Source organism: Strongylocentrotus purpuratus, unplaced genomic scaffold (genome assembly GCF_000002235.5).
Source record: "Strongylocentrotus purpuratus isolate Spur 01 unplaced genomic scaffold, Spur_5.0 spur5_scaffold_2, whole genome shotgun sequence".
Lineage (NCBI taxonomy): Eukaryota > Metazoa > Echinodermata > Echinoidea > Camarodonta > Strongylocentrotidae > Strongylocentrotus > Strongylocentrotus purpuratus.
The window spans coordinates 7975405-7997519 of record NW_022145605.1 but is presented as its reverse complement, the minus strand read 5'-3'; the positions used below and the strand labels follow the sequence as shown (position 1 = coordinate 7997519).

The following is a 22115-nucleotide window of genomic DNA, read 5'->3' as shown; positions in this document are numbered from 1 at the left end:
AAATGAACAGAATAAGTGAGAATGATATGTAGAGGTTAGAGAACAAATAAAATTAAAAAAAATTGAACAGAATAAGTGAGAATGATACGTAGAGGTTATAGAGAACAGATGAAAAAAAAAAATGAACAGAATAATTGAGAATGATCCATAAAGGTTAGAGAACAGATGAAGAAAAAATTGAACAGAATAATTAGGCAGAACAGAATAAGTGAGAATGATACATAGAGGTTATAGAGAACAGATGAAGAAAACAAATTTAAACAAAATAAGTGAGAATGATATGTAGAGGTTAGAGAACAAATAAAATAAAAAAAAATTGAACAGAATAAGTGAGAATGATACGTAGAGGTTATAGAGAACAGATGAAGAAAAAAAAATGAACAGAATAATTGAGAATGATCCATAGAGGTTAGAGAACAGATGAAGAAAAAATTGAACAGAATAATTAGGCTTAATAAGTGAGGATGATACATAGAGGTTAATGAACAGATGAAGAAAAACATTTGAACAGAATGAGTGAGAATATTGAAGAGAGTGGGATATGAACAGGTGACAGTCCAGAAATGAGAAAAATGATGAGCTGAGATGGGACAAACCTGTACGAGTACACGGGCTGTCATTGTGCCTGGCTGCACATAAAATGCAGGCATTCCAAAATAACCTTGGGTGTTCTGGAGATATTGAACAACCCCTTTAATTGCCCCCAAATTAACATTATCAAACATACACATAAATATTTGCTTTTTGGTGTATATAGCCATCATCTCCGCGAAACAAAATTAGGATCTCTTTGATAATTTTTGTCCTGTATTTTAATAGTCAGAGAATGCTGGAATTTGCTGTAGAGGGTGCTGTAACTTGAAGTGTACGTAACTAAGCGAATTTTGAAGTGGAAAAGTATAACTTGACATAATTTTATCTTGGGTACTCTGGAATTTGACACCATCGGATTGGTACGGTATTGACCCAACCCAACAGGGAGTGTCTTCCCTTTTATGACCCACACATATTGTGTAATTCACTGATCAGCTTCAATCACCACGCAAGGAAAGCTCGTTTTTCCCTTAAACGAGTATTTTGGAGGACCAATTACCAAGTAGATTCCCCAAGAGACTGGCGCATTCATGAGTGTAGAAATGTACACTGAATCATGCATGCCAGATCAGAAAAAAGGGAGGTGAGACTGGTCAGAGGCCTCGATATGCCGAACGTCACCTGACCTAGTACCTGAAGATAAAATAGGTCACGTGACCAGATCTAAAATCGTCTGCATTTGCATGTGTCTTGTTTGTGCAACGACGCGCGACGAGATCGAGAGCTGCTGATATATAGCATATACATATGTAGCTGGTGCATGGTGCTGGCCTGGCCTGGTGAAGTAGAGTTAGATCTACTCTGTTTTTTTGCGGGAGCCAATGCAATGATAGCTTTCAAGTTTGTCAAAAGACTTAAATGACAAATTTTTGCTGTGTTTTGAAGTCTGGTAAGTCAATTGGTGCTTTTTTTACTATAAATATCTCTCTCAAACTCAAACTCAAAGTCAAAGACTTTGATCTAGACCTCTAATTTAAATATAAACAATCAACATATTTGTCTTTGCTTATTTGTCAGATGTAAATATGTTTCCAGTTCTGTATTGATTGTAGTGTACTATGTAATGCCTAATGATATAGTTATAATCTGGAATGTAACATATTGAAACACAGTGCAAAAATTCTAAGCTTTCTCATTTTTAAAACACTGTCACTTTATTTTGTCTTCTTTTCTTGCAGCATGATGTCACTATTAGTATTATCAAGGCTCATCACAAGTGTATGCAGGGTCCCATGCCATGGTGGTCTATGTAACTTTGCTAGGGCCCTCTCAGCTTCATCCGTCACAAACAAGGTAAAATGATGACAAGCTTAATAACAAAATTCCAAATTTTAGTTCTTTGAAGAAGAAAATTATTCAATATTAATATGAAGACGAGAGATATATCCATTCTATATCTGGTATGCATAACAAATTTTTTACTAAATGGCAGGCATTTCAACATTTGTTTGTATGAACAACAAGGAGAGAAATGTGAAAGTATTCTGTTTTGTTTGAGTTAAGGAAAGACTTAATTTCATTGAATTGTAAAAATGTTTGTTTGACTCAATAAAATAGCCTATGGAGGGCTAAAACGTTTAAAAAAAAAAAAAAAAAATGATGACAATGGTTATTGTGATGATAATTGTGATAATTATTTCCACAGCTTGGGACTTTAATTTTACTAAGCTACTCCATTTGTGTCAAAGAAGGTAATAATGAAGAAAATGAAGAAGAACAACTTGAGAAAAACAAAACAAGAAGAATAAGAAGGACAAGAACAAGGAGAACAAGAAGAAGACAAAAAGCGAGGAGGAGAAGGAGGGGGAAGAAGAAGAAAAATTAGTGGGAGAAGAATGAGGAGTAGGAGAAATGGGAGAATTATAATACACAAAAAACAGACTCCACACGAATATGTAAACTTAGCTTTAAAACTTTTAAAATGATACTGTAAATGTCCTGCTTCTGTAGTAATATAAAAGTAGCCCAAGTTAATCTCATTTGTTACTTCTTCTTTTTTTATTTTTTTGTTAGTCTACTGTTGTAGGAGCTCAAGAATCCATTGCAGCCATAGTTGGTTCCCAGAACGTATCTGCATCGGAAGCTGTACGGGAGCAACACAGCCATGATGAATCATATCACATGTAAGTTGTAATAATGGAGCTACTCTCGATTCAATTCAATTCAACCAGGACAGAATTTATTTGATTCTAAAATTATTCTACTTGCTCTCTTTTGAATACCTTCTAACAGCATTAATATTTTTAATATTTTTAATAGTCAAACTTGCAGTGCATTGATACACTGACACAGATATGATTTTGTTGTTTCTCCAGTAAAAGTAACTCAGCCATATACCTTGGCTCTTGAACAATCAGATCGCAAGGAGACTTCTTTAACCCATTCTATAGTATAATTTTTTCCATGAATAGCTTTAGCCAAGAATTGCTATTCAATTCAAGTAACAGCTTTGTAGAACAACAAAAAAAGGAATACATGTACACATTTCATTTCATTTATTTTCCACTTCTCATAAAAAACATATAACAATTTACATACAATATCTGATTAAATACAACAAAACAAAACAAGAAAATAACATAACAATAAAATGATTTTAAGCACCTAGAACTTATAATTGAGTATGTGGTACAAATCTTGTAAAATGTTGCTCGGTAGATGGCAGCCAGATTTGAGTGAGTGACCCTTATACATGTATGCAAATGGCCGACCTAAAATGTATAAAACTTCTATGTACGTACCAAATAAAAATGACATTACAAAATGGACAATAACCACAGTGTGATAACACTTGACTTTGTATTCTTATCTTGGTATTCAGCCCAGTTTCATCTCCAGATCTAGTTGTATGGCCCAGGTCCACAGAGGAAGTGAGTCAAGTGGTCCAGATATGCAGGGACCACCATACCCCGATCGTCCCGTTTGGAACTGGAACTGGACTTGAGGGAGGTGTCCTTGGACAATCGGTAAGGGGTCTAATTCAATCTAGTTCTTCTTTCCATTCTTGTGCGAAATTCTTCAAAATATGGTTTAAATCAAGGTTTTAGAATTAAAATTCAATATTGATCACTTCTTCTGGTCTAAGTTTAAGTTTAAATTCCCATCCGAGGATTCGGATGCAGATGATTCATGCCTTTGACAAATTTGAGATGTAAGTGCACTGTGACTTGATCACAAGCCAGGGTCGAACTTTTTTATCGGAGAATAGGAGAAAGTAAAATACTCAAAGCTCTAGGAAACTACTTATGCAGCAGGCTAAAAGATTATTTTTTTGTTAATTTTAAAAATTCATTTCATTTGTCATCTGTCATTTTGACTCTCTCTATCTCTCTCTCCTCTCTCTATCTCTCTCCTCTCTCTCTCTCTCTCTCTCTCTCTTCCTCTTCCTTTTCCATTCCTCTTTCTCCCTCTCCGACCCCCTTTCTCGTTATCCCTATCAGGGATCAGTTTGTATAAATCTAACCAAGATGGATGAGGTCTTAGACCTTCACACAGAAGACTTTGATGTGACCGTCCAGCCTGGAGTGACCAGACTAGCCCTTAATCATCATCTCAAAGACCATGGAATGTGGTTTCCAATCGGTAAGGTCATAGGGGAAAGTTCCTTGGAGGATTATACATGCTGTTTGGAGAGGTAAATTTACTCCTTAATTATGCTACGTCACAAGGTTCGTACGAACGATTATTTCGTACGAATCTCCGTTTTTCAATAGTCTTCCCGAATTTCCATTGTCTGAAAATCATTCGTACAGCGTTCGTAGCAGTTCGTAATGGCATTTGTGACCAAGGCTTTACTTAATGCTTAGATGAATTTGAGTTATTGGATTGATATTCCTGCGTTATCTTTTTTTTAATCTCTAAACAAGGATAAATATAATACTGCAAATTATACTTTAACTAGCTAGACACTAAGAATCATATTTAGGATGTCTTCATTTTAATGATCCTTTGATCTTACCAATTTGTTATTAACTCTTTCGTTTGAATGGATTATTGGCTATAAAGCAGCTAGGGGTTCATATTTTTAATCTTCATTTTCATCCTAATGATAGTTTTCTTATACAACAGTGGTTTTGATAGGCTGTTTATGACAGTTTTGTGCAGTTGCCTCTCTCTAGTATATCACTTGTCCCATACTAACACAGTTCTCTGAACTGGATATCATCCTTGTTCTAGACCCTGGAGCTGATGCGTCTCTTGGTGGCATGGCAGCGACGGGTGCATCTGGGACCAATGCTGTGCAGTACGGTACCATGAAGGAGAATGTCATCAACTTGGAGGTCGTGCTTCCTGACGGGTCCATTCTGCACACTGCAGGAGAGGGCAGTAGACCAAGGTAGTTAGGAATCATGATTGATTGATTAGATTTGATTTGATTTGATTTGATTTGATAGGATTTGATAGGATTGATTGGGCAATGATTGATTGATTGATTGAATGTCATCAATTTGGAGGTTTTGCTTCCTGATGGGTCTATTCTGCACACTGCAGGAGAGGGCAGTAGACCAAGGTAGTAAGGAATCATTATTGATTTGATTTGATTTAATAAGACGGATAAAATGGTTGGTTGGTTGGTTGGTTGGTTGGTTGGTTGGTTGATTGATTGATTGATTGATTGATTGAATGTCATCAACTTGGAGGTTGTGCCTTCTGATGGGTCCTTTCTGCACACTGTGAGGGGCAGCAGACCTCAGTTGAGACATTTTCTTTTAGGAATTTTGTTTCATTATGTTGTAAGATTTTAGCAAGCATTACAAAGGGTTTTATTTAAGCTACAATGTGCAGTCAAACTTATTACTGAATAAGCCTATATTTGCATAGATGACAGGGACACTGAAATGTTTGAGAGTTATATTGAGATAATTAGCACAAGCCAGCTTAATTTGTTGCATGTTTTCAAATCTTTGACCCTGCAACAATGCACAAAATTCATTGTGCAGTAGTTGCAGTTTGACCTTTGGTTGTACAAGTGCCAAGTGTCCACGTATTGCCATCAATTTTTACTACGCGGACGTACATTAAACAGAACGTATTACAATTTGCAGTTTATTTTTTATGATTTTGTTTTCTATGACAAACAGGAAAAACTCTGCAGGCTACAACTTGACAAGTCTTTTTGTGGGATCAGAAGGGACGTTGGGTATCATCACCAAGGCAACGCTCAGGATATACGGGATGCCTGAAATGGTAGGTATAATACTCTTATGTAATCCCAGAAAAAATGATTCATGACAAATTCTGATGCTAGCATCAAGTATGTATCAAACAAAGCATATCTTGTCCAGAAATGAAACCTAATATTATTATACTCATGATTAAGATTGCATGTGCTTTTTTCCTGGTGCTGCAGTGTAGCCAATCATTCATAGTGGACTCTAATCACGAATACAAAACTCATCTGATGAGAATTGAAATTGGAATTAGTTTCCTTCCAAAAATACAATACTATGTTTATGGAGCCTGTTATAATGTATAGAGTAAATTCATCACTGCAGAGTAGGAGGAAAATATTGAAAAAGCAAAACTTGTTTTCAGGAAGACCCGTATAATCTATAAGCATAATTTTTCACTGTATATAGCACACATAGAATACAGCAGATATAATTAACTCTGTTGTAACTGCAAACCAGACTATAGCAAATATGGTTAAACAATTTGATGGTTTGATGGTTAGATGGTTTGGACATGAGGCAAGAAGAGAGGCAACACACTGGCTCCAGAGGGCTCTAAACTTTCCGGTCACCGGAAGAAGACCTCGCGGGAGACCCAGGAAAACTTGGAGGGAAGCCATCGAAGAGGATGCCAAAACATCGGGTGTCAGTCGTGTGGATCCCACAGATAGGAAAGCTTGGAATGTGGCCATTAAGGAAATGAAATGTCCAACCCCACAAAGTGGGACAAATGGACTCTAAACGCTGATGAATTCCTACCTAGTTTTCAGCTTATCAATACAACTTGGATAAGAGAGAAACATACAAGCACATACTTCCATTGTCTGAAAGACATTGTTTTAACACAACATTTTACATACAAATCTTAGATTGCAAGTGAAGAGCACACATGACATTTTATGTTTGTGTTTTTATAGATGATGTCAGCTGTGTGTTCCTTTGAAACAGTTAATGCAGCAGTAGAGTCAGTAACACAAGTGCTACAGTGTGGAATCCCTATTGCAAGGATAGGTATGTAATCGCTGATCCGAAAAACATTTCTTTATTCCTCGGAAACCTTGTTTCTTCTACAAAGATATATAAAGGCTTAATTAGTATAATTATGGTTGAAATTGGGTATTAGTGGTCATAATGATATGTCTCTTGTATAACACAAACAACTTCCCAGAACCGGGTTGCGCTCATGATGCTCACATTGTGTCCTAGCTGTAGCTAGCTGAGAACCAACTGCATGGGCTGAGAATTTTTATGACGTGTAGTGGAATCAGACTGCAAAAGTGCACAATTTGTTTAGAACAAGAATGTAATTGCCATGCCTCTTGATTGAGATAAGGATAGGTAGGACAGATAGAGGTAGCTAGGATACCATTATGGTACCATTATGAAGGTGCGTTAGCTCAGTTGGTAGAGCAGTGGTCTCGTAAGCCGGCGACCTGGGTTCGAAACCAAGGCGATGCACTAGTGCCCTTTGGTAAGGCATTAATCCTCATTACCAGGTCTCTCAGAGAGGACCTAAAGCCGTTGGTCCTCTGGCTGCTTTAACTAATGAGCATTTATGCTTTCTTAGCAGTCAGGTAAAATAACCACCACTACTACTACTAATTTTCTATTCCTTTTGGGTTTTTTCAGAGTTTCTGGATGAAAAAGCTGTGGATGCAACAAATAAATATAGTAACCTGAATAACAAGGTGGCTCCTACTCTCTTCCTGGAGTTTCATGGCTCAGAGGCAAGCATCAAATCACAGATAGAAACAGTTGGTAAGTAGATTCATTGTATATTTTAAAGGGGAAATCCACCCTGATATTTAGTTGGATTTAGTAGAAGCGAAAAAAAGCTATACAGTCATCAATAACAAAGAAAATGAAAGTTTATGACATTTTATGTACAGAGCAAATTGGAGAGATACGTCACAGTATTGCCAATTTGTGTTTGATTGATCGCAACTTCAAAAATTATTAACTTTCTCAATACACTCTGTATTATTTTGTTCTGCCTTGCTAATTAAAATGAACTTGCTGATTTTTTTTTTTTTTTTTTTTTTTTTTTTTTTGGGGGGGGGGGGGGGCTTTGTTTTAGAATGAATTGATGATAATTGATGTATATTAATGCAATACTTATCATTCAATATATCTCCTGCTGAGAGCTAGAACAAAAATAGCTCTGTTCTAATGGAGTTAACACCCTTATGGCTCTAAGCACACTCTAATCAAAGATTGCATTCCTCCTTGCAGGTGACATTGTAGCAATGAATGGAGGTTCCAACTTTGAATGGGCCGACAAGATGGAAGATAGAAACAAGTTATGGAAGGCGAGACATGATATCTGGTACGCCAGTCTCGCCGTGCGGCCAGGGTGCAAGGTACTAGAAGCTATACTATTTACTGTATAACCAAAAATCTTCAAGAGCATGAAATGTTTGCGAATGGTGAAAATTCACAACAGTTTGATGCCTAGAAATTGCTTCTAGTACGGCTATCATTGACTATTCACCAAAGTTTCATGCCCCGATAGTTTCTGGTTTTCAGTCTGAACCACCAGTTTACTATGGGCAGCAAAAAAGGCTAGAAATTATGCCAAACACAAAGATTTTTTTTTTTATTTATTTTTTTAATAGTTTTTTAAACGGCTTACAGAAGCAATTGTTCTGTGTTTTAGAAAGATGAAGGCAAGTTAGCAATTTAAGTTCTTTGTTTGGGCTGTAATCGTTATTACATTTTCAAATTTACCAACTGATATTTTTCTAGCGATGCACATGAATGTGTGAATGGAATCTCTGTATATTCTCATCTAGGGCTTATCCACAGATGTATGTGTGCCAATCTCTCAGATGCCTCGGGTCATACTGGAAACCATTGACGACCTCCAGAGGATGGGTTTCATGTGTGGGTACTATTTGTTCTTTACACCGTAATGGTGTTGTAGTCTCAAGGTTTAACCTCATTTGTTTCTCTCTTTTAAAAATAATTACACATGACCAAGAAAGAAGTCAAAGTATTTAGTTTGAATTCTTGCCTGTTGACTTAAAAGGACTTCTTTAGGAACAAATGCGTATGCTGTTTGCTGTACATTAAGACAACAAAGTAAGAGAAGTATTTGGGGGGAACAAGCTTTTGCTCATGCCGGACCAGCCCTGTGGAATTCACTTCCACAGTAGTTGAAGAACTCTGACTCTTCAACATCTTTTAAGAGCAACCTTAAATCACATTTGTTTAATTTTGCGTTTTGAAGATAGACATTCATTCTTTCATTTTTGCTTTTTCTTTCTTATGTAAATGTACACGATTCTTTGTCATGATGTAATGTGTTCCCTAATATTTTGAAGCGCCTTGAGCATTTAATTAAAATGGATAATGGTGCTATATAAATCTCATGTATTATTATTATTATTATTATTATTATTATTAACTGTTGCAATTTCAACTTGTTTTGAGCCTCTGCATCTTGCGTGGAGGATTCAATCTGTGTGTATGTGTATACAATATATCACATAACCGTGGATTGCCTTAATAGATCCTCCTCATTTTTTAAACATATGGATAAGAAACTAGGATTCAAAATTGCTTGGCTTTACAAAAGAAATTTATTTGGAACACCTAATGTAATTTTATCTTTGTTACTATATGATGACAATCTGCAATCAGCCACAAATTATTTCATATCCCAGCATGTGACCACTATTTCCTTTTATTTTTTTTTATTTCAGATACCATAGTTGGCCATGTTGGTGATGGTAATTTCCATTGTTTGTTGATGATGGATAGAGAGGGTGATGAGATCAAGAAGGCAAAAGAATTCACCCACATACTTGGAAGGTAAGCATGTAAAGGGGGCAAGTTCCTTCTTTCTTGCAAATTGTCTGTTTCTAAAAATCAATATGTAGATTACATCAATTGAGTGCCATTGTTTATATAGGTCATTTGCTGACATTGATGTGCATGGCCATAGCTTATTTTTGGATCTCTCAGAACAACATCTGCATGTGTTCTGTGTTCCATTGTTGCAAACATGACAAATTAAGTAGCCATTTTGTTTGTCATAATTTTCAAATTTGCAAATAGAAATTAATTCACAAATGAACAGAGAAACACATGTTCGGTTGCAATGAGAAATTTACCTCTCGAAAGCACTCAAAAGGGCTCCAGTAATGTTTACCAAAAATAGTGTGACGGTTCTGGCGTGAAATCAGGGAGAAAGGGGGGGGGGGGGGTGGGTGGAGGTTGAATTACAAATCCCACTGCTGCCACCATTGTGGCGGTTTTGCGTGATCGGCAGGGAAGAAGGGGGGGGGGTGGTTTGATAGAAATCCCACCGCTGCCACCATTGTGACGGTTTCGTGAAAGGGAGAAAGGGGGGGGTGGTTTGATAGAAATCCCACCGCTGCCACCATTGTGACGGTTCTGGCGTGTGAGTCATCAGGGAAGAAAGGGGGGGGGGGGGTTGATAGAAATGCCACCATTGTGACGGTTCTAGGGAATCGGGGAATCGAGGGGGGTGGTTAATAGTAATCCACCATTGTCCCCAAATCATCCCCAACGCTACATAAACTTTCTCCTGCTACCATTATAGCGAATTCTATCAATATAGGGAATACAAGTAAAACAGGTCTGGAAAGAAGACTACATCAATAACCACTTTTATGTCAGTCTCTTATACCCTTAATTCTGACGGTTGCTGCCACCACCTAGTCTTAATCTGGAGCGCTAGGATCTCCAAAACAACACGGTTTGTGTGTTTACATTCACTCTGTAATCTGATACACTCTCACTTACATACACAGATTCCTAAGAAACCGGACCATGCGTCCTTCTACTAGTATACGCTTAAAGTCATTGTGACGTATGGCAATTGCTTCCTTTTGGGACGCACTGTCTCGTCCTTTCCCAATCTGTCTCTCGTCACGTGTAAGACGCACTGTCTCACTCTGGGAAAATCCTGTATTGATTTGGCCATTTCCACTCAAAGTTAGCTTCTAGAGTCTCAAACCACTTCACAATATCTTCCATCCTTTTATAGGTGAGTGTTATTCTCACCCCTGATACCGTAATTAAGTATCATTAAGTAGGAACTAATCATGTTTTTGTCTCTCTAACAAGCCTCACAACACCATTTAGACCATAATCATGTCCCATACATTCATTTCTGTGTATCAAGTCTTCCACTCAGTCACTCACTAAATAACAAAAATAGTATCTTATTCCCTTTCACACTTCCGAGCGATATATAAGGCACGATGACCTGAGTCCGTTTGTCTGAAGTATACAGACGAAGTTTTGTGTTCCTGTTTAGTAATAAATCCTACAGTAAATTCTAAATCTACTATATATTTTGTACGGTATCATCAACAATGCATACTTAATACTAGGCAAACCAGACTAACAAGATTTGTAACTTGAAATCGATCTAAAGTCGAATAATGAATTTATTATTCACTAAGCCATTTCTAGGCAACTGTTCAACAACATAAGAACTGTAAAACTCTCAACAAGAATAGAAATACTTCCATGAACTTACTAACTTACTGATTGCTACTAGATATACATTAATTAATTATTGTAATAAATGTTTACTGCTTATATAATTTATACAGTATTTCTTAGCTTCATATTTACAGGATGTCAACACTTAATTGACTAGTATAGACTGCATACGATTTAAATAATGTACATGTATAAACTTACTGAACTTAGATAGAGGCTTTTCTAACGAACTTTAAAAACCACCATGGCTATCAAACCAAAGTTAGCATTTCTTTCTAACTCCTATTACAAGTAACTCTATTCTGACCGACTACTAGTATTCTCGGTACTCCTACCCCTTGAAACAACTATCTACCTGCGCCCGACACCTTTGGCCAATGTGTCCCTATCGTCCCCATTCTACAAGAATGAAACATTTAAACCAATACACCCTTCCGACCAGGATTTCAAAAGTCTTTCCACTCCTTTATTAAGTAACAAGCTAACACACTGTGTCGGTTAAACATTGTACCTATATAAATCCATCATCACCGTTATAAACTAGCCTCGAGTATTTATCTCCTAGTTATAACTTACTCCAGAATATACTTGTATAAGATTTGACTTTCTAAATTCAAAGATAACCGGCATTCCATTGAATTCGTCCCTTACTGTCTTAAGTTCGCACCTCTTAATTATGTAGTAAAGTAATAATTGCCTGATTTAGATAGGCTCGTAAATGCAGCTACATGTATTTAATTAATTAACTACGAGTGTACATATTCAACTGTCCACTATTCAATGTCATTCTATTAATATACATGTCATGCTATATACAATAATGAGTGCAATTCAAACGAGTAAGAAAGGGGGGGGGGGAAGAAAAGAGACACTGTGTCCATGTCCAAATCTAAGGACACTGTGTCCTCCAAGACAAGCCCATGCATTGTCTATACATATAACGTTCTGTGTCCATTCCAGGTTGAAGGACACACTGTCCCTTCCAAGACAGGACGAAGAAGGAGAAAGGGGGGGGGGGGGGGGGGGGGGGGGGGGGGAGTTACACTCATGTCTGTAATAAACTGTTATATATGCATTAAATAAATGTAGATAATAAACTATAGATATACGACAAAGTTGTTTCTCCAACTCTCTCGATCCTTTATACACTTTCTATACAATATCTATATACAATATCAAGTTCATTAAAACATCATTATACGATCTACGGAGTATCACGCCCTCTAGATAGGCGAATACATGTGTTATAAGTTTAAGCGTTATACAATATTAAATATATGAATTAAACTACGGAGGCACTGGTGACTTTCTGGCCTTATTAGGTCACGAAGGACCGAAGCCTTCCTTTCCAAATATTCATAGTCTAGGAGAAAATCAAGACAACAATACAATGTAATATTTCTTATCAAACATAGTTAAACTGGCCATAGAAATTAAACTAGAAATGGCTAGACTTGAGATATGACCGCATTTGGGACAGATTGTCAGTCTGCCCAACGACCTGAATCACACTCAATTTTATGTGTCCAAATTAATCAATTAGGACACCAAAGAGCAAAATCTCTCTCTTCCAAAAATAGGTTGACCATTTCTAGATTTATTCCTTAACAATGGCAATATTATCTTCACAAAGAAGAAGATAATCACACAAAAATAGACATTTCACATAAGAAAAACATCTTTCATGTATTTGTATAATGATAATGATATCTCTATAATAATTAAACTATAATCCCATGCCAATATTCATACACTTAAGGGAGACACTGTGTCCCTAAAACGATAATGGGACGTTCCGTCCCTCTAAAAATAGGACGCACCGACCGTCCTAGACAAGTTCAAGGACGTTTCGTCCATTCACTACCGGTACTGGACATTCCGTCTTGCTTCCCCCCATCCAAACTATTACAAATATAGATGCCTATTTCCAACTTAATATATCACCATCAAAAATACTTCAAAACCTCTCTTCATATACACCACTCTGACCGCATTGATCCATAGAACAATAAAATATCCCTTTCACTCCATATTTTGGAACAATCCTAGTAAATTTGCATAAGTAAACATTGTATGAGTCACTATTTATATTCACCTTTCGCGTAACACCCTGCAAATAAAACTGTAGTCGCGTACTAGCCTGTAAAAAGCTGTCAGTCACGTACCTGGGTAACCCAGTAACCCACGCGCGGACTATTTATACTGGTTGGGTCGCGCATGAAAAAGAAAGCCGTACGCGCATATACAATCATTTAATTGGCTGCGCACCTTGGATCGCGCCTTAAACTAATGAATAATACATGAATATTAAGTTATCGATCAATAGTGGAATAAATTAAGCATTGTTTATCAACAAGAGCACATGCTACTTGTAGACTAGTCGCTCGTTCAGAGCAAATCCGTTAAAAACATGTCACAAAATAAGTAACGACTATAAAAGACATTTTATATTTATAATGTTCACAATATTTACAAGTATTGAATATATAAAGAGAAAGAGTAAGAAAGAGAAAGATCATTTTCATATATTCGTCACACTATCCCCCTCTTTCTAAGTTGCTGACCCAGCAACCAGTAGCTGAAATACATTTTTTATCATTATTTACAGAATCTTTACACAATAACAACAATATACCGTAACCAATTATTCTTCATTCCCAAAATATCTCTTTACATCTTAAGATAAATCCAATGTGCAGAAATATCTAGAACCATCCAAGGCATCAATTGATTCATCAATGCGGGGAAGAGGGAACGAGTCCCTTACTGTATGCTGGTTTAGAAGTCTGTAGTCTATACAAAATCTCTTTGTACCATCTTTCTTGTTAGCCAACACAACTGGGGAAGACCAAGGGCTGCATGAAGGACGAATTACGCCCCTTTTCAACATGTCATTGATTTGTTTATCAATTTCTTCCTTTTGTCCCATAGGTGGTCTTCTTGGTCTCTGCCTTATTGGTGCTGGACATGAAGTATGGATGGAGTGAGCGACCCTATCTGTCCGGCCGATGTCGTCGTCTCCACTTGAGAAAACATCATGATACTCAGAGAGCAACTCCACTACTTTTGGATAGTCAACCTCAGTTAAACTCGTTTTGGATCTCTCGAGCAGGTTATGCAGATAGTTTGGTAAGTTCTCCATGTCCGTAACCGCATCGATGTGTCTAGTTAACAAACTTCTACCTTCCGAGTCCGTGCATGAAATGAGCTCACCATTCATGTTCACTTGGCAATTATTGCAGTTGATCGTACTTCCAGTTTTCAGCAACATGTCCATGCCCAGAATTCCATCTTGTTGGATGTCCGCCACAAAGAAATTAATAGGATGATGATTAGTTCCACATGTCACACCTATTGTAACTGTCCCGTGAACTCGAACAGGTGTTCCATCAGCCTGCTTGAGTTGAGTTGTAGTCTCAATAAGTCCTACTCCGATTCGGTGTTTCACCTGTTGATACACCGTGTTGGACAAAATGGAAATCATAGCCCCAGTATCGATCAAAAGTCTCACATCTATTTCCTTGCATAATGTGATGCTAATGAAAAGTCCTTTTCTTGCCTCATGTATGGTACATATCACTAGTGGGGCAATTATTTGTGGTCGGCTGAAATCTACATTCTTGGACCTTGTCTGGTAGACCTTCCCTCGGTCCATCGAGAGGGTCTGCCTTCGTTTCCCTGATTTTGTCGTGGGCAATTCCTTGAAATGTGTCCTGGTTCATTACAATTGTAACAAACAATTCCAGACGGCGAGTCCCTTTTCTTCAGACTCATTTCCTTCACCATCTGCATGATCTCACCAATACTTGATCTCAACTCATCAATTTCCTTTCTCGTCTTTTTGTCCACAGGTGCTGACTCCACGGTAGTGTCTACAGCACGAACAGGGCGGCTGGGACGAAATCTTTCCCGGGCTCTCTCGGCCTTTATGAATGCCTCAGTCATCAGTCCAGCCTGGATTGCATCGTTTAGAGTGGCTGGATGAGAACGGAAAATTCCAGCTCTAATTTCCGAATCATCGATAGAGTCTGAGAAGTGAGCTTTTGCAAGTCGCTCTCTTGCATCAGTCGTCAACTCAGGATATGCATAGCTAGACAATTCCCGGATGGCCTGACCGAGTTCCTGTAGTGTCTCCTTAGGTTGGCGTCTCCTCATTCTCAACTCGAAGAGAAAGTTCTCAGCCTGGTCACCTGAACCAAACCTGCCATCAAGGTGGAACACGAGCTCCGTGTAAGTGAAGATATGTCCTTGCGGAAGATTGTTCAACACTTTTAACGCTGATCCTTGTAAGCGAGTTGCTAAAAACTGTCCAGCCTCTACATCACTCCAGTTATTGAGACGCATACAGACATCGAAATGTCTTCTATAGTCCGACCAGGGGATTTTTCCAGCGAACTTGTCCGGAAGTATGTCCTTGTTAGATCCTCGGAACCTCAAAGCTTGACGTCTAGCCTGTATTCCTGGACCTTGGAAGGAGGATGTATCTTCCGGAAATCCATGCGGTGTAAAGACACGTCTATGTTCCTCAGGAATGGCATCTCCATAACCAGCCATATCTACTACGATTTCCGGATCCTGGACATCCGATGCCCAGTATTTTGGTTCCAGTTGGACACTCTGTCCCTGTTGGACGCCCGGTCCCATTTGGACACTTTGTCCGGACACAGTCTGTGTAATTCCAGACACTCCGTCCGGTCCGTCAGGAACTTGACCGCTTGGATCCATTTCTTTCAAAATTTATAAGCCAAGCAAGAATTTTAAGTCACCAGTTAACCTCTTACAATGTTGTTTTTGTACAATTTAATTTAAGTGTACTTTTATTATTATTTGTACATATACTCTATTGAAAAGTTGCACTCATAAGTTTAGAAGTTCATGATACCGATCTTGTCTGGTTTGCACTAGTTTCCTAATTACTGTACGTTTACTACATCATAAAAAAATAACACTTTTTATTTCCTCTAAGTGATAAACATAATTTATCACCAAAACAAGAACACAACTCATCTTAGAATTGCAGTTAATCGCAATTAAAGATGCTTCTAAATCCCACCGCTGCCACCATTGTGACGGTTCTGGCGTGAAATCAGGGAGAAAGGGGGGGGGGGGGGGGTGGGTGGAGGTTGAATTACAAATCCCACTGCTGCCACCATTGTGGCGGTTTTGCGTGATCGGCAGGGAAGAAGGGGGGGGGGTGGTTTGATAGAAATCCCACCGCTGCCACCATTGTGACGGTTTCGTGAAAGGGAGAAAGGGGGGGGTGGTTTGATAGAAATCCCACCGCTGCCACCATTGTGACGGTTCTGGCGTGTGAGTCATCAGGGAAGAAAGGGGGGGGGGGGGTTGATAGAAATGCCACCATTGTGACGGTTCTAGGGAATCGGGGAATCGAGGGGGGTGGTTAATAGTAATCCACCATTGCCCCCAAATCATCCCCAACGCTACATAAACTTTCTCCTGCTACCATTATAGCGAATTCTATCAATATAGGGAATACAAGTAAAACAGGTCTGGAAAGAAGACTACATCAATAACCACTTTTATGTCAGTCTCTTATACCCTTAATTCTGACGGTTGCTGCCACCACCTAGTCTTAATCTGGAGCGCTAGGATCTCCAAAACAACACGGTTTGTGTGTTTACATTCACTCTGTAATCTGATACACTCTCACTTACATACACAGATTCCTAAGAAACCGGACCATGCGTCCTTCTACTAGTATACGCTTAAAGTCATTGTGACGTATGGCAATTGCTTCCTTTTGGGACGCACTGTCTCGTCCTTTCCCAATCTGTCTCTCGTCACGTGTAAGACGCACTGTCTCACTCTGGGAAAATCCTGTATTGATTTGGCCATTTCCACTCAAAGTTAGCTTCTAGAGTCTCAAACCACTTCACAATATCTTCCATCCTTTTATAGGTGAGTGTTATTCTCACCCCTGATACCGTAATTAAGTATCATTAAGTAGGAACTAATCATGTTTTTGTCTCTCTAACAAGCCTCACAACACCATTTAGACCATAATCATGTCCCATACATTCATTTCTGTGTATCAAGTCTTCCACTCAGTCACTCACTAAATAACAAAAATAGTATCTTATTCCCTTTCACACTTCCGAGCGATATATAAGGCACGATGACCTGAGTCCGTTTGTCTGAAGTATACAGACGAAGTTTTGTGTTCCTGTTTAGTAATAAATCCTACAGTAAATTCTAAATCTACTATATATTTTGTACGGTATCATCAACAATGCATACTTAATACTAGGCAAACCAGACTAACAAGATTTGTAACTTGAAATCGATCTAAAGTCGAATAATGAATTTATTATTCACTAAGCCATTTCTAGGCAACTGTTCAACAACATAAGAACTGTAAAACTCTCAACAAGAATAGAAATACTTCCATGAACTTACTAACTTACTGATTGCTACTAGATATACATTAATTAATTATTGTAATAAATGTTTACTGCTTATATAATTTATACAGTATTTCTTAGCTTCATATTTACAGGATGTCAACACTTAATTGACTAGTATAGACTGCATACGATTTAAATAATGTACATGTATAAACTTACTGAACTTAGATAGAGGCTTTTCTAACGAACTTTAAAAACCACCATGGCTATCAAACCAAAGTTAGCATTTCTTTCTAACTCCTATTACAAGTAACTCTATTCTGACCGACTACTAGTATTCTCGGTACTCCTACCCCTTGAAACAACTATCTACCTGCGCCCGACACCTTTGGCCAATGTGTCCCTATCGTCCCCATTCTACAAGAATGAAACATTTAAACCAATACACCCTTCCGACCAGGATTTCAAAAGTCTTTCCACTCCTTTATTAAGTAACAAGCTAACACACTGTGTCGGTTAAACATTGTACCTATATAAATCCATCATCACCGTTATAAACTAGCCTCGAGTATTTATCTCCTAGTTATAACTTACTCCAGAATATACTTGTATAAGATTTGACTTTCTAAATTCAAAGATAACCGGCATTCCATTGAATTCGTCCCTTACTGTCTTAAGTTCGCACCTCTTAATTATGTAGTAAAGTAATAATTGCCTGATTTAGATAGGCTCGTAAATGCAGCTACATGTATTTAATTAATTAACTACGAGTGTACATATTCAACTGTCCACTATTCAATGTCATTCTATTAATATACATGTCATGCTATATACAATAATGAGTGCAATTCAAACGAGTAAGAAAGGGGGGGGGGGGAAGAAAAGAGACACTGTGTCCATGTCCAAATCTAAGGACACTGTGTCCTCCAAGACAAGCCCATGCATTGTCTATACATATAACGTTCTGTGTCCATTCCAGGTTGAAGGACACACTGTCCCTTCCAAGACAGGACGAAGAAGGAGAAAGGGGGGGGGGGGGGGGGGGGGGGGGGAGTTACACTCATGTCTGTAATAAACTGTTATATATGCATTAAATAAATGTAGATAATAAACTATAGATATACGACAAAGTTGTTTCTCCAACTCTCTCGATCCTTTATACACTTTCTATACAATATCTATATACAATATCAAGTTCATTAAAACATCATTATACGATCTACGGAGTATCACGCCCTCTAGATAGGCGAATACATGTGTTATAAGTTTAAGCGTTATACAATATTAAATATATGAATTAAACTACGGAGGCACTGGTGACTTTCTGGCCTTATTAGGTCACGAAGGACCGAAGCCTTCCTTTCCAAATATTCATAGTCTAGGAGAAAATCAAGACAACAATACAATGTAATATTTCTTATCAAACATAGTTAAACTGGCCATAGAAATTAAACTAGAAATGGCTAGACTTGAGATATGACCGCATTTGGGACAGATTGTCAGTCTGCCCAACGACCTGAATCACACTCAATTTTATGTGTCCAAATTAATCAATTAGGACACCAAAGAGCAAAATCTCTCTCTTCCAAAAATAGGTTGACCATTTCTAGATTTATTCCTTAACAATGGCAATATTATCTTCACAAAGAAGAAGATAATCACACAAAAATAGACATTTCACATAAGAAAAACATCTTTCATGTATTTGTATAATGATAATGATATCTCTATAATAATTAAACTATAATCCCATGCCAATATTCATACACTTAAGGGAGACACTGTGTCCCTAAAACGATAATGGGACGTTCCGTCCCTCTAAAAATAGGACGCACCGACCGTCCTAGACAAGTTCAAGGACGTTTCGTCCATTCACTACCGGTACTGGACATTCCGTCTTGCTTCCCCCCATCCAAACTATTACAAATATAGATGCCTATTTCCAACTTAATATATCACCATCAAAAATACTTCAAAACCTCTCTTCATATACACCACTCTGACCGCATTGATCCATAGAACAATAAAATATCCCTTTCACTCCATATTTTGGAACAATCCTAGTAAATTTGCATAAGTAAACATTGTATGAGTCACTATTTATATTCACCTTTCGCGTAACACCCTGCAAATAAAACTGTAGTCGCGTACTAGCCTGTAAAAAGCTGTCAGTCACGTACCTGGGTAACCCAGTAACCCACGCGCGGACTATTTATACTGGTTGGGTCGCGCATGAAAAAGAAAGCCGTACGCGCATATACAATCATTTAATTGGCTGCGCACCTTGGATCGCGCCTTAAACTAATGAATAATACATGAATATTAAGTTATCGATCAATAGTGGAATAAATTAAGCATTGTTTATCAACAAGAGCACATGCTACTTGTAGACTAGTCGCTCGTTCAGAGCAAATCCGTTAAAAACATGTCACAAAATAAGTAACGACTATAAAAGACATTTTATATTTATAATGTTCACAATATTTACAAGTATTGAATATATAAAGAGAAAGAGTAAGAAAGAGAAAGATCATTTTCATATATTCGTCACAATAGGTCTGGTGAAAAAATAAATGATACATAGAAATTGTTTAAAGGGAATCTCATTTCCCATATAGCAATGTTCAACAGAGTTTCTATGAACAAAATTTTGTTTCACTGTTGTGCAAGGTATATTGTGCATTACGAAGAATTAATAATGTGTTTGTTTTTTTCCTCTTGTGATTTTATAGGCGGGCCATATCTGCTGGGGGTACCTGCACAGGGGAACATGGGATCGGCCTCGGCAAGAAACAGCTCCTGATCGAGGAGGTCGGCGACGTCGGGATAAATATCATGAGGCAGATAAAGCATACCATAGATCCATTGAACATCATGAACCCTGGAAAGGTCTTATAGGACTAGTTTCTGCACCTTTTTGGTGGCCATATTTTTTAGTGCCTTACCAAACAGCCATGGACTTTGTAAACTGTAGCACTTTTGTAACGTTATGAAAGCAGGAAGGTCCTTTCATACCGAGCAAGACAGGACTCTTGATATATAAAAACTGGTGGTGTGGTGATCAACATAATGAAACAAATTGAATACACCATTGATCCAATGCCTGAACTGAATATTAGTAACCCCTGGAAAGACCTTATAGGGTTGCTGATTCGTCTAATTTTGTGATGCCTAACCGAGCAACTGTGGATTGTATCTAATACCTAAATACATTTTTATTAAAGAAGGAAGGACCTAAACCTTGAAAGAGGTCCTGGTTCAAGAGATCGCCGATCCAGAACATGAAATGGCTGAGAGCAGTCATACTGGGGACATCCGCCCAGTAGTCTAAGGGTCCATGAAGCTAATGATGGCCCAGCGGCTCAATAGTCCACAAGACTGACAATGTTGGTCTTGTGGCTGTCCAATTCTTTTTTTTTTGGACGGGTTATATATATATATCATGGTAAAAATCCACCAACACCTTGCTTGCGGTTCGTTGCAAATCCTACCCAAGATATGTTTAATATAATATAATAAATGGGTACAAATAGATACAGAAAAGCTGGATTAAGTCTTCCGGAAACAGAACTGGATACATATTGTGACATTTTTTTTAAGGGAGCATAGTTTGTGGCAAACTTGTAAAGGAGACCTAGAATAAAAACTGGACAATTGTCAATCAAAAAGTCCTCTTTAAAGTCATTTGTTAACATGATTGCACAATGGAAGTAAAACTTTAAAAGGGGTTAAACTTTTACAGAGGTTTTAACAAAATTTCCTGAATATTCGGCCTAAATGTATAGGAAAGTATGAACTGAATTGGTTTCATGAAACTGACAATCAAGCAACTTGAACTCTCACGTGGAATATGAAAAAAGTGTTGTGAGAAACTATGTATGATGGGAGTTGTGAGTCTGGCCACTTAAACAAAATTAATCTGTCACCTAATCATCTTAAGTTTCTGTCTTTTATGATATTGTCCAAGCAATCAGTGAAATATTGTATGTTAACATGTTTAAATTAATGTTTAAAACCAACTGATAGGACATATGATGTGTGGGTATAACCTCAAATATTTTCCAGTCTTTGTGTTGGATAAGTTAAATAAGTTTGACCGTTTATAAGCCAAAATCAGATTGTTGTCGTGCATGCTTCAGTTCTCTGTGCAACTCGTCTTCTTACACAACTCAGTTATTTAATTATAAAATAGTTTTATCATAGCCTCTTTCCTCTCTGATTTGATTTTTCAAGTTAAAATGTATCATTTAGCCTAAGATTATTTAAACGGACTCACAATTGTGACTGTACTATATGGATTTATAGATAAGAAGTGCTGACTATTATGTGTAAATTTTATTTTTGATTTTTGAAAATGTTTCATTTGTAAATTTGTGCAATAACATTTTTCTACATGCTCATGATTTGTATAATGGAAGCTGACATTTTCTTTATGATATAGTGCCAAAATGCATGTTTTTGATCATGAATTTTCAATAGAATATTTTACTACAGAGTCCAGTATGTG

At 37.6% G+C, this 22115-nt stretch overlaps 1 protein-coding gene across 1 annotated transcript; it reads left to right on the top strand.

Moving 5' to 3' along the window:
- The first annotated feature begins 1350 nt into the window (after window positions 1-1350).
- LOC591812 (probable D-lactate dehydrogenase, mitochondrial) lies at window positions 1351-20617 on the top strand. The gene is made up of 13 exons (XM_030991568.1): window positions 1351-1483; window positions 1773-1887; window positions 2608-2717; window positions 3416-3560; window positions 4035-4176; window positions 4771-4930; window positions 5676-5781; window positions 6683-6776; window positions 7395-7523; window positions 7998-8125; window positions 8558-8648; window positions 9470-9578; window positions 20341-20617. The coding sequence occupies exons 2-13, from the start codon at window positions 1774-1776 to the stop codon at window positions 20504-20506; spliced, it is 1494 nt and encodes a 497-aa protein (XP_030847428.1). The 5' UTR covers window positions 1351-1483; window position 1773; the 3' UTR covers window positions 20507-20617.
- Window positions 20618-22115: the final 1498 nt, after the last annotated feature.